This window comes from Xenopus laevis, chromosome 1L (genome assembly GCF_017654675.1).
Source record: "Xenopus laevis strain J_2021 chromosome 1L, Xenopus_laevis_v10.1, whole genome shotgun sequence".
In the NCBI taxonomy this organism is placed as follows: Eukaryota; Metazoa; Chordata; class Amphibia; order Anura; family Pipidae; genus Xenopus; species Xenopus laevis.
In genome coordinates this window covers 163,321,579-163,339,131 of record NC_054371.1, presented here as the reverse complement: position 1 = coordinate 163,339,131, position 17,553 = coordinate 163,321,579, and the positions used below count along the sequence as shown (strand labels likewise).

The window sequence follows — 17,553 nt, the reverse complement described above, 5'->3', positions numbered from 1 at the left end:
TTGTTGGAGCTCTGTCCATGATAATAGAAAGCAGGGGTGTAAATATAGAGGAAGCAGACCCTGCGGTTGCAGGGGGCCCAGGCTGTATAGGGGTCCCATGATGCCCCTGTTTATATACAGTTTCAATAAATATTGGTAAAATTAGTAAACCTCTAAATATTTTGGTGGCCTGATAAATAATTTGCTCATCTCCTTCTCCATCTTTATTACCAGCTCCTTTACTGTTCTTCAAGTAGGTCTTTTTTTCCTTGTTGGGATAATTTTCCACCCGTTCTAAGTTGGTGCTTGCCTTTTTCTGCTATTGCTCCTTGCCTGGTCCAAGTGGCTTTCCAGACAACAACCCTCCACAGCCTTCCCATAGATTTGTTCTGGGGAATTTTTTTTAATATCCTATTGTTTTCTGGTGATTTGCTCAGCTAACAGTAGTATGGTGCTACACGCTTTCCAAAATTCAGTGGAGGGCAGCTATATTTATAATGTGGTAAATGCAGGTGTCTCTCTGCACTGCTCCATGACATTCTGTTCTTCAACTATACACAGATTACTGTCTGGTTTCTTGTCTATTAAACCACAGTAACCAACTAGCTTTGATCAGATTACTGCATCTTTTTGGAAATGTAGTCATCATTATCACCAAAATCTGAGGGACGATGGTAAAATGTAGATTACGTGGACTTCTATTTTTATACATGTTTTGCATTCATTTGTTACCTATGTTATATATAAAGGAGGAAGATTGCGTGACTTTTTGTCACAAAACAAGGAAGTAAAAAATGTTTTCCCCTTTGCACCCCTAATTTGTATATTCCATTTGGTATTCAGCCAAATCTTTTACAAAGGATTTGGGGGTTCGGCCGAATCCAAAATACTCTTGTTATACTGAGAATCTGCCCATGTCCTTTCGGTGTTTTAAACAATCGGTGCATATATAATTTCTATGTTTATTCTTGAGCATGAGCCCCTTATCATGGTCTACAAATAACTGCATGTTTAAAGAATGAAACTTTCCACTTGACTAGGTAGATTATTTAGCTAACCTTCATTTGGTTCTGTTCTAATGGGCATAATGTTACGCAAAATTACACAACAGTGGGAAAGGTTCTGGTGTTCTGCCAGGGTTATTACTAAATACAGGGAAGTATTAATGGTGTGCAGAGAGGAATGTGTTGTATCCACACCCCTACCACACCCCCTTCTCTGATTGGATGAGATGAGAAGGCTTGTGTAGCGTCAGCTTCGTGCCCCTGTGTATGTTGTGAAACAGTCTGTCCCATGCTGTTATCTGATATGTAATGTGACTTTATCATGCTGAAATTCTGGATCAAACATTCTGTCCTCTGGTTTATATTAAATTCATGTGTACGTTATGATTGCTAATAATGTTAACCTTGAGTTTCTAACTTGTGATCCCTTGTGGGCTTTATCCTCTCTGCACTGCCGCTGCTGCTGGGAATCCTATTTGCTTTGGCATTTTGTGTGCTGACACATTTCTGAACAATGTAGAATATGCAGAGTAGTGATTCTAATTCTGCATAAAAGCTCAATGCAATTTATAAATATCTGTGTGGCCCTACTGATTGTGACTACCTACAGTATATTGAGCTGTTTTTTTAAAAAAAAATGTTGTTCATATTAAACGAAAGATAATTGCCCCTATGTAATAAATATATTTTCAATTATTTTTGTAGACTGCATTCCCCCAACATTTTCTGTGTGTTCTTACAAAATGTTCTGTACACTGAAATGTATTTGCCCTGAAGCATCACACATAACACACACATTTGTCCGAGAATGAGAGTCTGTATATAATACACATTTGTTGCTGTTGTGGGATTTAACACTTTTTTGTTTTTCTTTTGTAGATCTTGCACAGCTGAAGCTGAAAAAGAGAATATTGGTAAGCTGTGATGTAATTATTGTGTACATATTTACTTGGAGTCACACTCTTGTTTGCTTGCCGATATTACACTCCCCATTTACATCACTAGCTGCTGGGAACATTCTATTCTGGCTAGGACTGCTTTCTTCTGGATTTGGCATTCCCAGAAAGACTCTTGAAGTACAAGGCAAAGTCATAAACTAGTTGAGGTCTCTATGTTACTTCTAATAATATCCAGCAATGCACGGCTATGAAGTGAGCAGCTTGGAATGCTAAGTGCTACCAAAGGGAAGTGAATTTCACATGCACAACAAAATATGCCACTGCATTGCACTTTTAATTAGTATATTGCACATATGCTATGTGGGCTTCAGGTAGCATCAATATGCTGGAACATTATAATGGAATGGGAATGTGTTGAAGCTGTTTTTGTTCTCCCTAACAAAAGTTGCAATTAGGGCTTTTTCCTCTCTCCACTCACTTGGGGCACCATAGTACTCCATAAACTGGCTTAAATACATGCACATATACTTGTTAACAATTTGAAAATTCAGGTGCGTGCTCACTAATTTTCAAAATTGCTTTTATAAAACATCACAGAGGATATAAAGGCAAAATTATACTTGCCTTCTTAAAGCAATTCTTCACCTTTAAATTAACTTTTAGCATGATGTAGAGGGTGGTTGTCTGAGACAATTAGCAATTGGTTTGTATTTTTTATTACTTGTGGGTTTTGAGTTATTTAGCTTTTTATTTAGCAGTTCCCCAGTTTGCAATTTCAGTAATCTGATTGCTAAGGTTCAAATTACCCTAGCAACCATGCATTGGTTTAAAGAGAGCTATGATGATCTATTTTTTGGCAAATGTTCCACTCGAGTCTTTTCATTTATTGTACAGTAATCATTGCGATGTATCTTACCAGGTTCAGAACATCGAGAGAAGAAATACCAGGTTCAGCCTGGCTTTGGTGACCGCCGAGGTGGAGTCATTAGTGCTCGGACATATTTCTATGCCGATGAAGCAAAATGTGACCATCATATGGAGACTTTTCTTAAATGCATTGAAGCTTCAGGTAGGTGCAGTAAAAACAAGTCACTGGTTATTTGTCCTATCATTTAAGTTAGTCCATAATTTGAAGGCCCGGTACTAACATTGCAGGTTCTGTTTTATGCTATTTTAGTTTATTCTAAACATCAAAACAAGTTAAAAGAACAGAGATAAGGCTTTCATAACCTTTTTACTTCATCGAATGTTGGCATATGCTATCTGAGATATTTCAGGCCCAGTAATGTAACTAGAGGGGGGCGGGCCCTGGTGCGTGACGTGCAGCTTGCCCCCGCCCCCTGCTCCCCCGGTAGTTCCACCACTGTTCAGGCCTCAGCTGATCAAACTGAGCATAAATGATTAGGTATGGCATCCATTATCCAAAAACGTTATCCAGAAAGCTCAGAATTACAGAAAGGTTGTCACCCATAGACTCCATTTTATCCAAATAATCACATTTTTAACGATTTCCTTTTTCTCTGTAATAATAAAACTGTACCTTTGTACTTGATCCAAACTTAAGATATAATTAATACCCATTGGAAGCAAAACCAGCCTATTTGGTTTATTTAATGTTTACATGATTTTCTAGTAGACTTAAGGTATGAAGATCCCAAGTCATAGAAAGATCTGTTCTCTGGAAAACCCCAGGCCCTGAGCATTCTGTATAACTGGTCCCATACTGTACCTGTACCATGCAGCACAATTTCAATAGCTTGCAATAACTTTGGCTGGCAGGGATGCAGGTCCATCTCTAGTTGTAGCAGGGTCTGAATTAAAAAAAAAAAAACCTTATGCAGGCCCCATTATTTATATGAATTACTACAATGCAATTTATGGTCCTTCAGCTGTTGATCAACTACAGCTGCCAGTATCCTTTCAGCTCTCTGTAAATACTGGGAGAGTACTTCAGTTCCAAATGTGCTACACTAATCTAGAGTGTTATTGTTGCCATTCTACCCCATTGTTACCTTACTACCCTTACTATGATTGACATCAATCCCTCTTCCTATCCACTGCTGCTGTGCAGCCGAGCCCCGTGGACCTGCCCTTTTTTGCTCCCCACTAAGCATTGCTCTGTTTATTGGAGTTATTTTTCTTCATAACACCAGTCCCAATACAACAGTTATAAATATGCAGACAGATAAAGCTTTCTCTACAGAAAAATCTATATTGTATGAAACATTTATAAGAGTATATTTGGCATTTGAATTTTGATTGTGTTCTTTCTGTAACCTGTGGCATAGTTTATAATTTCCTTTGATTTATCAGTAAAAATGAAATTGTATGCTAGAGTTATCATTTGCCACTGCACTTTTAATGTTTGGTATCACTGGGCTCATAAATCCCTCCTGACAGAATATAATAGCTTTACTGATAATACCTTTTCATACAGTGCTCCTGCTTGCGCATAACTCTGTACAAAATAAGTTCAAACCGTATAAAGGCTAGATTTGCAGAAAACTGCTAACATTTGCTGTCACACTTTTTACGAGTGGAGTTCTAATTCCTGTTTTTTAGCCAATGATCCCATATGAGGTTGTGGTGCCAAAAAAAAAGCTGCAATTACTCCACATTTTTCTGGAAGGACAAGGGATGTGTATTTGATGTGCAGTTCCCAGCAGTTATTCCCTACTAATAAGAGCAGCCAATCACCTATCCTTCATTTTTCAATCTAGTAGGAATACTGTTATTATTATATGGGATAAATAAGGAAATGCTTTCCTAGTGTAACAAATAATGGACACACTGAAATCGAAACCTGTTCACTGAAATTCATACCCTCAGGTATGATGTTGCCCCAAACCAGTGTTTCCTAAACTGTGGGGTCATCCCCCAGGGGGCCCCAGGGCAGTGTTTCGGGTAGGCAAGCCTAAATATCAGCTTAAATGGCCATTTGTTATTTTGTAAAGAAGAGGCCATTTGCTTTCCTAGAAACATAGACTCTGGTTAAATGGGGAAATGTGTAGAGTAAAAACTTGTCCAAGATAGTGATGGGCAAATCTGTTCTGTTTCTCTTTGCTGAGAAATTTGCAAAACATGTGATAAATCTGCCCCTAACTGTACTTCTAAAAGCCATAGTGGGAGAATCATTCTTCTGAAGACGGAAACACAATGAAGGCAAAATGCAACCTCCTTCTCAGGAATATTCAATAAATAAGAGATGAGGCCACCATTCCAGAAGGGGAGGCACATGCAATGTGGGGTACATGCTGAGATTTACTGCAGTAAGCTACAGGGTAATGCCTTTTTCTGTGCTTGTTAACTCAGAAGCAGAGGAGGATGGTGTAACTCTTATTTCCCCTGTTTTATTTTCCTTTTGTTCCTTTTCAGGAATATTAATTGACATCTATGCCATAAATAACTGTATATTAGAGCAGGACTTAACTTAAGAAAGACACCTCAAACATATTACTTGATAGAGCACTAACCTCCATGTATAATGAAAGGCACGAAGTTTGCTCAGGGTCAGTATCCCATAGCAATAATTATTTTTGTTTTTGCTGATAGGTGGAAGTTCAGAGGATGGATTTTCTGCTATTAAGCTAACAGCATTAGGAAGACCTCAGTTTCTGGTAAGAATGTCATAATTGTGAATCATTGTTTTAATAAGCCATTCTGTTTATATGTTATAAAACATAATAAAGAAGTTACTTATTCTTGATTTACTTGTAGCAAGTTTTCTGCAGTTGTAGAGATGCAGAGTGTTAAATTCCACTACCACTACTCTCTATTATCTATTGTAATGGAATCCGACTTACCTGGTGTCCAAGATGGCGACCTGGATGACGTCCCTCTGATCCACCATGCTGTTCCTGCTGACCTTGCTTTGATTGCGTCAAGAACGAGTCGCCCTCGGATTGGACGCCGGCGTCAGAATGGACGCCGGCGTCAGAATGTGCGCCGGCGTGATGACGCCAGCGTGAAGACGCTGGCGTCGGCGTCATGACGTCAGCGCGTCAAGTTTCGGCGCCAAAGATTGAACTATTTAAACCCCATTTTCCTTTGTGTCCTTGCCCAATTATAGGTTCCATTCTCTTGTGTTCCTGGGTGTGTTATATATTGTCTGATTTCTCCGTGTACCAATTCCTGCCTGTTTTCTCGACACTGTTTGATTGCTGCCTGAACCGACATTGCCTGTGCCCTGACTATTCTTCCGGATAAACCTTTTGTACTTCGAACCTGGTCTGGTCTCCTCTTTGGTCCTTACTACTACTGTGCCTTCGGGCCCGTTACAGTATAATTGGGCCATGGACCCTGCGGAGGAGACCCAAACTTCGCCTGAAGTCCGTCAAGCTGTCCGTGGACTGTCTGAACGCTTGCTCTCCTATGAGTCTCAGCAGGCCCATCTCGGCCAAGTTCTTATGGCGATCCAGGAGAAGCTGTCTGCATTCCTGCCAGCGGCCCAAGTACCTGCTCCGGTTCCTGTGTCTCCGGTACGTGTCTCTGAGCCTCGTATCCCTGCACCTCCTCTGTATTTCGGCGATCCAGAAGCTTGTCGCGGATTCATCATCCAATGCGAAATCCAATTCTCTTTGCTTCCTGGCCAGTACGTCACAGAGCGTGCCAAGGTGGGCTTTATCATCTCCCGACTGCAAGGGAAAGCTTTGGAATGGGCATCTCCACTCTGGGAGAAGCAGGATCCAGTCATAGATGATGCTAAAGTTTTCTGCCGGGATCTCCGCACAGTTTTTGACGCCCCAGGTCGGTCTGCCTCGGCTTCTGCTCGGTTGTTCCAGTTACAGCAAGGAACTCGCTCTGTGCCGGAATACGCCATAGAGTTTCGTACCTTGCTGGCCGAAACATCCTGGAACAACTACAGTTATCATGCTGCCTTCTATAATGGCCTGGCGATACGGATCAAAAACGACCTCGTGTCCCGTGAGATTCCCTCCTCTTGGGAAGATTTGGTTTCCTTGGCGGTGAAAGTCGACACCCGGCAGAGGAAACATCAAGCTGATTGTGAGCGGGCCTGGAAATTGCAGAGGTCTCAACTTGCTTTAGCTCCTCGCTTCCAGAGACCCGTTCTTCCTCCTCCGGTAACTTCCTCTTCTCCTGTTTCTCCTCCGCAATTTGCCAACAAATTTGTGCAGATTGGACATGATCATCTGTCCGAGCCGGAGAAACTTTGCAGAAGATCTGCAGGACTTTGTCTTTATTGTGGGGGCAAGGCCCACTTCGCTCTGGAATGCCCCATTAAGCCTAGAAAGTCCGGTGCCAAGTCTGGGGAGACTTCCGTGGGTGGAATTACCCACACTCTTCGTTCCTCTGCTCATCGTTTTCTTCTCCCTGTACAGATCCAACTGGGCTCTCGAAAGATTTCCTTACAAGCTTTCCTTGATTCTGGGGCCGCTGGAAACTTTATGGACAAGGTCTTCGCTTCCAACCATGCCATTCCTCTTCAGTCCTTGGCAAATCCTCTCCAGGTCCTTGCCATTGATGACCGTCCCTTGTCTTCTGCTATCATCTCCCAGTCCACACAAGAACTCTCTCTTAAGGTGGGCTCGATGCATTTGGAGAGACTGTCTTTTCTTATTATTGACTGCCCTTCCACTCCAATTGTACTGGGACTTCCATGGCTGTGCACACATAACCCAGTCATTGATTGGTCTTCCTCACAAGTCTCTCGCTGGAGTCCTTTCTGTCAACAGAACTGTTTGCCTGTTATGCCTCTTGTCAAAGTTTCTGCAATTTCTTCAAGTTCTTCTCTGCCTTCCACTTATCAAGCATTCGCTGATGTCTTCAATAAAGGCTCTGCGGAGATTCTTCCTCCACATCGACCCTACGACTGCCCGGTCGAGCTTCTTCCTGGTTCCATGCCTCCCCGTGGTCGCACCTATCCTCTTTCTCCTTCTGAGACTGCAGCCATGAAATCTTATATCCAGGAGAATCTCCAGAGAGGCTTCATCCGTCCTTCTTCCTCCCCTGCTGGTGCTGGATTTTTCTTCGTCGAAAAGAAGGATGGAAGTCTGCGACCTTGCATAGACTATAGGGGGTTAAATAAAATCACCATTAAAAACCGTTACCCTCTCCCTTTAATTTCTGAACTCTTTGACCAGTTAAGGGGCGCCAATCTTTTTACCAAGCTGGATCTTCGGGGTGCCTATAATCTCATCCGAATCCGTGAGGGAGACGAATGGAAGACCGCCTTTAATACTCGAGATGGGCATTACGAGTACCTAGTAATGCCGTTTGGTCTCTGCAATGCCCCTGCGGTCTTCCAGGAGTTCGTTAATGACATTTTCAGGGACTTGTTGGGGCAAAGTGTGGTCGTCTACCTAGATGACATTCTTATTTTCTCCAAGAATCTCCAGGAACATCGTTCCCAAGTGAAAGAAGTTCTTCTTCGTCTCAGGAAGAACAACCTTTTTGCCAAATTGGAGAAATGTTCTTTTGAGGTGTCATCCATTCCCTTCCTTGGGTACATCATCTCCCAACAGGGCTTCAAGATGGATCCAGCCAAGGTTTCTGCAATTCTTGATTGGCCCCTTCCTACAAGTGTCAAGGCTATCCAGAGATTTATCGGGTTTGCCAATTATTACAGACAATTTATTAAAGGTTTTTCGTCCAAGATTTCTCCTATTCTTGCTCTTATCCGCAAAGGGGGTAAACCTCAGCACTGGCCCCCTCTTGCCCTGGAAGCCTTCGAATCCCTGAAAAATGCCTTCTCTTCTGCTCCAATTCTCAGACACCCTGAACTCCTTCTACCTTTCTTCCTCGAAGTTGACGCCTCTGATGTAGGAGCTGGTGCGGTCTTGTCTCAGAGGTCCCCTTCGGATGGCAAGCTTCATCCTTGTGCATTCTTCTCCAAAAAGTTTTCCTCTTCTGAGCAGAATTATGATATTGGGAACCGGGAGTTATTGGCAGTCAAATTAGCCCTGGAAGAGTGGAGACATTTGCTGGAAGGATCTTCTATCCCTGTGACCATCTTTACTGACCATAAAAACCTTGAATTTATCCAGTCCCTCAAACGCCTGAATCCTCGACTAGCCAGATGGTCATTATTCTTCTCCCGTTTTAACTTCATCATCACCTTCCGTCCTGGCTCAAGAAATCGGAAGGCTGATGCTCTGTCCAGAAGCTTTGTTCCCGAGATTCCTTGCTCCGAGGACCCCGAACCCATTGTGCCCCCTTCTAAGATCATCGCTGCTCTGTTTCCTTCCTTGGCCTCACAACTTCTTTCCGCCCAGACTGCCGCTCCGGATAATATTCCTCTGGGGGTTGCCTTCGTTCCTCCTGATTGTCGTCAGTCCATATTGTCTCAGGTCCACTGTTCTAAACAAGCAGGTCATCCGGGAGTTGAGAAAACTACCGAACTCCTCTCTCGTGTGGTGTGGTGGCCTTCCATGAGAAAGGACGTCAAAGACTTTGTTTCTTCTTGTACCATTTGTGCGGTTTCTAAAACTGGACATTCTCCTCCCAAAGGTCTTCTTCTTCCATTACCCATTCCATCGCGCCCTTGGACTCATCTTGCCATGGACTTCATTGTGGACCTCCCTGTTTCCTCTGGACACACTGTCATCTGGGTGGTCATTGACAGGTTCAGCAAGATGGCTCATTTCATTCCCCTCCACAAGTTACCCTCTGCTCCTGAACTTTCCAAACTTTTCATCCACCATATTTTCCGTCTCCATGGTTTTCCGGCTGAAATTGTCTCTGATCGGGGGTCGCAATTCGTTTCTAGATTCTGGAGATCCCTGTGTAAAACCCTCAATATCTCGCTACAATTTTCTTCTGCCTACCACCCCCAGTCCAATGGAGCTGCTGAGAGGGTTAATCAGGCTTTGGAACAGTTTCTGCGCTGCCATGTCTCCTTGTGCCAGGATGATTGGTCGGATCTTCTGCCTTGGGCTGAGTTCGCCCACAACGCCCTGCACTCTTCTTCCCAAAGGTCTCCTTTCTTCTGTGTCTACGGGCTGAATCCTTTGGCATTTCCTCAGGACCTTCTTCTCACCAATGTCCCTGCTGCCAACGATCAAGCTGCCCACATGATGGCTATTTGGCTTGCTGTGGCTTCTAATCTGGAAAAAAGTTCCCTGGTGCAGAAAAGGTTTGCTGACAAAAGAAGAGTTTCTTCCCCTCACTATGCTTCTGGAGACAAAGTCTGTCTCTCCACTCGAAACATTCGTCTTAAAGTTCCAACACCAAAACTTGGTCCCAAATTCATCGGTCCTTTTCCTGTCATTGAAGTCATCAACCCTGTTGCTGTCCGGTTACAACTCCCTCCTGAGATGCGGATTCCAAATGTCTTTCATGTCTCGTTGCTTAAGCCTGCTGTGCCCGGTTCCTCTTCTTCTTCCCCAGCTCCTGTCCTGGTCGATGGTCACCAAGAGTTGAGGTTAAGCGGATTTTGGATTCTCGTTTTTCCAGGGGCACTCTTCAATATCTAATCGAGTGGAAGGGTTTTGGTCCAGAGGAGTGTTCCTGGGTAAAGAATTCGGATGTCCATGCTCCTGCCTTGGTCCGTAAGTTCCACAGACTTTTTCCCTCTTCTCCTAGTCTCGGTGGTCCTGAGGCCCCCCCTAAGGAGGGGGGTACTGTAATGGAATCCGACTTACCTGGTGTCCAAGATGGCGACCTGGATGACGTCCCTCTGCTCCACCATGCTGTTCCTGCTGACCTTGCTTTGATTGCGTCAAGAACGAGTCGCCCTCGGATTGGACGCCGGCGTCAGAATGGACGCCGGCGTCAGAATGGACGCCGGCGTCAGAATGTGCGCCGGCGTGAAGACGCTGGCGTCGGCGTCATGACGTCAGCGCGTCAAGTTTCGGCGCCAAAGATTGAACTATTTAAACCCCATTTTCCTTTGTGTCCTTGCCCAATTATAGGTTCCATTCTCTTGTGTTCCTGGGTGTGTTATATATTGTCTGATTTCTCCGTGTACCAATTCCTGCCTGTTTTCTCGACACTGTTTGATTGCTGCCTGAACCGACATTGCCTGTGCCCTGACTATTCTTCCGGATAAACCTTTTGTACTTCGAACCTGGTCTGGTCTCCTCTTTGGTCCTTACTACTACTGTGCCTTCGGGCCCGTTACATCTATGCCCTTTGGGAGGGAAATTTTATTAATTGGCCCAGGGATGTTATGACAAGTTACTATCCAACTATAATGGGAGGGAGCACGAGTCTTCTCCTTTAAACTCCACCTGTTACCAAAGGTGGATGCTGCTGGGGAGTCTGGAGCAGAAGGTTTCACTAAAGTACTGTGCCCTAAGGAATCAACCCTTTTAGTGGGTTTGGGCATTGGGAAACCATTGAGTGAGATATTAGATCGTAATACATAAGCTCCTGTTATAATACACCTCAAAGTTGTAGAATAGTCAGGGCAGCTTAGCTAGAGGGGCATTTACTCCAACAAGGATTTGTAGACTTTTCAAGTAAAGTAAAGGGACACTCTGCTAGAAAGGGACTCATTTTAATACCTTAGAGGCTTCCACGGGAAGGAATCTGGACCACTAGCAGGTTTCTCTCTACTGGTGAACTGGGATCTCCTTTCTGGTGCATGTACATGCATATCTACCGATTTTTATTAATGTTACTAAGTGTCCCACCTCATCTGTATTTGCTGAACTAAGTGAGTACTTCATTTTTGTTATGGCTTCTTTAATGGTTATGAACCACTGCCACCCTTATTTCTTAAATCACAGCAACCACACGTTATGCAACTGCACCATCCCTTCCTCCCATTGCCACAGCCAGGGCTTGTCTAAGATAGAGGATCGCAAATGTAACCATCTTTGATTTTGGGCCAAAAAAGGGTTATACAAAGTTTCCTTTCATATGCTCCACAAACAACATTTAATTAACCAACATATTTAAAATATACTTTGCTTATTTCAATCCAATCTGCTTTTTAAATCATATACTCTTCTCCACTTCATTTTCTAGCAGGTACATAATTTGAATATACATATTGCATATGTTTAATCCAAAACTGTCATTGTCTTCTTTATCAAAGCAGAAATAAATTTAAATCTGTTGCAGCAAGGATCAACATTTAAAACTGATTTCTAAACGGCTGTCTTTGGTTAATAAGTCAATGCCACGTCACCCCAGGTGGATCTGATGCACAAAAGAAAGGTCTCGATCTATAAAAATAAACCTTGTTACAGTGCCTCAACCCTGCTGATACTTTTCATAAACAATTCTTTGTCTACAGTGGCGTATGTACATTCACTTAATTATAGCCTTCTCAGTGCCAACAATTTATATCAGATTGTTTACCCCTACCCAATCCAGAAACTAAACCTACTCACCAGTTACTTTACTGATTCATTCTTTGTAAATTCTCCAGAAACCCAAGTAAATGTCAGATAAACTGTACATTCATAAATAAAGCTGGAGAGACTTCTGTAGAACTTTATTCACATTGTGGTCCTTATGCTAGGAAAGGTAAAGTCAACCCGATGAACTCACAACTACCCAACCATATGGCAGCAGCCAAATGGTAGGCTTTTAACTTTGCAATAAAAGATATCCAAAATATACAACCCAAACTGACTGACATGCCAGAGAAACAAAGAATATAAACTTTGATCCTAGTGCAAGAAAGTGCAGCCCCTCCAAAAAAGTTGGGGTGCTACCTGAGAAGAGTGTTAACATGGCAGATATGCCATGGTCTTCTCATAGTGTATTAAAGCCATTTGTACTTAAAAACAAAAACAAAATAGTTTCTTCCACCATAATCTGTGTGGATTTGTATTTTAGCAAACTTTCCCCATTAATGTCTAAGTATAAATTATGTATCCATATAATGTTGCCAATATATATTGTATATATCCAGTTGTGCAACATTCTTGCTTCTTTATGAGACTGCTGCAATGTAGCGGTCTGATACCTACCTCTTGTATTATATTGCAGTCATTCACTAAAATTAGAAATTACAACCATCCAGGCCGAAGGGATGATTAAAATAAATTTGGTCTAGAAAAAAGGGATAGTATGCATCTGCAGTCAGAAGCTTCACAGCAGGTGAATTAGAACAACAATCTTCTCAAAATAAGCGGTGATGGACAAGGGATGCTGTTGTTATAAGATACTATACAGTATTATAGATGTGCAGAAGTTCAGATGTAAAGAAGACATCTGCATTATTACAATATAAGTTTCCATTCAGAGTTTCAATTTATCCAATTTTTTGTTAAGCAGGGTTGAGGGCTCTGTGCAGGCAAGTCATCTTCTTCCACTCTAGTCTTCATTGACCTTACTTTAAGCATGGGATTATCATCCTTCTGAAACAGGAAACCGATTTCCCCAGATGTGAAATAGGATTGTCAAGGAAATTAGTTAACAGAGACCACTTTAGGTGAAAGCCAAAGTGACAAACTCTGTAGATCCTGAGTCAGAACCCAATACAAAGAATTCAGAGTATTTATAGACTTGTAAATAGGGAGTTACCAGTGGGAGAGCATAGACTATTGTGCCACAGAAAAATAAAGAACTGCTCTTACAAGCAAACAGGTGGCTCTGCCTCAAGGCCAGACTACTAGTGAACAATGCTAGTTTGAGAACAGAATCCATCCTAGACAGAGGAATCTGCATACACAAAATTCTCTCTTTCACTGTCCAGAACCATTTAAGATGAATTGATCCTGTGGCGGCAATTATGGCTGTGCCTTGAAAAAAAATAAAAAATTCTAATAACTAGGAGTATTGACATACATTTGTCTATATGTAATGGATATAGCTGTGTGTTTTTAACTTCTGGGTTTATAGTGCCTGACTGGATGCCTTATGTCCACCCTCACCATTTGGAACTTCTGTTTAATGCTGTATTGCCTGAAATGAACCAGCTAAACCGCTCATGCAGAGGGTACATATAAAATACCGCAGTAGCCCAACATATGTATACAACCTTACACACAGAAGTTATTTTATTTGCCATTTAAACAACACTGTAGAACCACATGGATGAAATATCCAATTTTGAAAAAGTATGAGCCATGTACAGTACTGAAAAATAACAATGAATACAAATGAAATTAGAAATGGGAACACTGTAAATGAAGTTGCAGATTAAAAACTCTCATGCAAAGCTTGGTGGAAAATGAAACTTACAGAGCAGAACTTTACATACATTCTACCAATTTTTCATCTTCAGTTTAATTTGCTGACTTGTAAATATGGCCTGTAAAAATTTAGTTGCCCATCTTATCTCAAACTTTCTTACATTCTAAAATATTTTTTTGTTTTATATTTTTTTTAAAACGTGTGGTTACCCTGTTTTGGTGACTTGTTGTGTGACTAGTAGCTTGCCTCTTTTCTGAAGGCCCTTGGGTTCTTGTGTGTGTGTGATGGTCCTGGTCCTTGATCTGTGTTTTATAAGACTAAGATATTCTTAGGTTTTTAAATTATTTAGATTTTTGTTCAGCAGTGTTCCAGTTTATTATTCAAGCAGTTTTTTGGTTGTTGGGACCCAATTTATCTTAGTGACCAGGCAATAAGAGACCGAAAGATGAATAGAAGAGGTTTTTGAAGAGAGAGAATCATTAAATAAATTAATATTTATTAACATTGTAGCCTGACTGAGCAATTGTTTTATGGCAGTTAGGTCCTTTTAAGAGCATAAAGATATAGCATTAAACTTTATTGTACATTGAGAAATGTTAGTGTAGAAAATCATATAAAAACCTCAATTAACATTCTTAAAGTGATGGGTGGTAATAATTGCATAAATCTGCAACTAAACCAAACTCTTTGGTCTTGAGATATTGCAGTTTCCTTACCACCACTATTTGTTAACATGCCTTTGTTCAGTAACCCCCCCCCCCCCGGCATCATCTCTCTCATGCTCTGAGATTCATAGATTAAACATAATTTTGAGTGTAGCAGAAAAAAAATCTAAACATATCTAACCCTATCTTGTCCAAGAAAGTAAATTGTAAATTATCTTGACAGAACATTGGTTACACTAGACCCCTTTCTCAGTTGGGCTTATGTCATATAGTTAAATAGTTAAAAAGACATTAAGTACATTAAGTTCAACCCCTCTAAATGAAACCCAGCATCCATACATACACACATTTACACCAACCCCTTCATACACCCCAATTCACAACATCACCCGGCAGTGCATTCCACAACCTCACTGTCCTCACTGTGAAGAACCCCCTACGTTGCTTCAAATGAAAGTTCTTTTCTTCTATTCTGAAGGGGTGGCCTCTGGTGCAGAGATCCTCTTTATGGGTAAAAAGGTCCCCTGCTATTTGTCTATAATGTCCTCTAATGTACTTGTAAAGTGTAATCATGTCCCCTCGCAAGCACCTTTTTTTTTTCCCCAAGAGAAAACAACCCCAACCTTGACAGTCCACACTAAAAATTTAAATCTTCCATCCCTCTAACCAATTTAGTTGCACGTCTCTGCACTCTCTCCAGCTCATTTATATCCCTCTTAAGGACAGGAGCCCAAAACTGTATACTCCAGATGAGGCCTTTCCTATAAAGAGGAAAAATTGTTTTGAGTTAATGCCCTTTTTTGTGCAAGATATACAGTATTTGCTTTAATAGACATAGAATGACACTGCCTGGAATTAGACAACTTATCTACAAAAAACAGCACACTGCCATTTAGTGTATAACTTGCATTTATATTATTTCTGTCAACGTGCATAACTTTGCATTTATCAACATTGAACCTAATTTTCCAGTTTGCTGCCCCGTTTTTCAATTTAGTCAAAGCAAACAGTCTAGTTTAGTCTACAAAGTAGTAACATCCTGCATGGAACTTCTAATTCTGCACAATTTAGTATCCTCCGCAAAAATAGAAAAAGTACATTCAATGCCCACCTCCAGGGCATTAAAAAACACGTTGAAAAGCAAAGGGTCAAGTACAGACCCCAGGTGGTGCTCCCCTAACAACACTGCTACAATTAGAAAATGTTCCATTTACCGCAACTCTGAAATCTATCTTAACCAGTAACTCTATCCAATTACAAATACTCTGTTCCAGGCCAGCATTCCTTAATTTAACCAGTAACCTTCTGTGTGGTACTGTATCGAATGCTTCACATCCACTGCCATCCCAGAATCGAGGTCTCTGCTCACCTTCTCATAAAAAGAAATTAAATTAGTCTGGCAAGATCTATTACGCATAAAACCATGCCGGCTAAAACTCTTAGTATTATTTTTTGCAATGAATCGGTATCTTATCCCTTAATACCCCTGCAAAAAGCTTCTCTACCACTGACAGACTAACCGGCCTATAGTTATGAGGCTGAGAACGGGATCCTTTTTGAATTGCGGCACCACATTAGCAATTCTCCAGTCTCTCTGCACCATGCCAGACCTCAATGAATCCTGAAAAATAAAAGTAAAAGAAGTTTGGCAATCACAGAGCTGAGCTTGTTTAGTAACCTGGGATAAATACCATCCGGTCCTAGATCTTTGTTTATCTTTACATGTTCTAGTCTCTTTTGAATTTCCTCATGTGTGAACCATGCATCATTAGTTGTATTACTAGAATTGGAACGATTAAGAGACCTCCATTGGCTGGTTCCTCATTTGTGTAGACAAGCAAAAAATAACTCCGAGGGGCTCAGAGAAAAAGCAGAGATTCTGAACTGAGGGTTATTGGATTCTTTTTACTTCTTGCTGCAATACTGTTTTCCTTCTCAATTTTAGCTTGCCTAATAACTTTTTTGCATGATTTCTTGGCCTCCTTGTACCTTATGAATGTTTCGGGTGTCCCAGCTAGCTTGAATGGTTTTGTTTTGCAACAATGCCCCTTGCTTAAAAGGGGAATGTACTGATATGTATATTTATTAAGCAGCTTTTTAAACACATCCCATTTTTGTTCTGTGTTTAACCCTGCGAAAAGCCTTTCCCAGTTAATATGTTTCAGAGATGGCCTTATACTGGCAAAGTTTGCACATCTAAAATGAAGTGTTTTAATTCCTCCCTTATAAAGCTGCCTCTGCAACATTATCTCAAAGGAGACCTTGTTATGATCACTAGTCCCTAAATGCTCACCCACACAAATGCTAGAAATGAGTTGTATTGTTAGTTATTACAAGATCCAAAAGAGAGTCATTCCTAGTAAGTTCTTGAACGAGCTGGAATAAAAAGTTGTCATTCAGCATTTTTACAAACCTGCTAGCAACTGACTTGACAACTCCATTACCTCAATGAATGTCTGGATAATTGAAGTCACCCATAATAATAATGTGATCTAGCTGTGAAGTTGCTTCTATTTATTCTATTTGGTCTCTTGTTCATGAGTCCCTGTTCCCAGACTTCTCTAAAGGAGTTGACCTTTTAGGACAGAACTATTCACTTTTTAATGTCCCAGGCTTCCTTACCTGTAAGACAGGTAGAGTCCAAAAATCTCCTTCCCTTTGTCTCTTAATCTTTATTGTAACTACTTTTGTATTTATTTGTATTATTGTAATTACCCCTGTTTGTTCTATTATTTTTTTGTTCTGCTGTACAGTGCCTCGTCTATACTGAAAGTAGGGCTATATAAATACAAATATGCATACATACAAAGAGAAATAGAAGGCTTTCAAAAATCCTACTGTGTACTAGACAAAGCTGATACATTCTTAAATGTAACATTAAAAAGCTTCATCATGAACTAGTGATAAAGATGGCTCCATAATGTAAAGCAAAATAACATCTAAGCCTTACCTTCC

General features: G+C 41.2%; 1 protein-coding gene across 1 annotated transcript in view; it reads left to right on the top strand.

The window, feature by feature from the left end:
• The window catches only part of prodh.L (proline dehydrogenase (oxidase) 1 L homeolog), a 61,203-nt gene that overhangs the window by 15,043 nt on the left and 28,607 nt on the right, over positions 1 to 17,553 (top strand). The window contains 3 exon segments of the mRNA NM_001096016.1: positions 1,863 to 1,897; positions 2,802 to 2,951; positions 5,435 to 5,499. Of these exon segments, the coding sequence (NP_001089485.1) occupies positions 1,863 to 1,897; positions 2,802 to 2,951; positions 5,435 to 5,499 (250 nt within the window).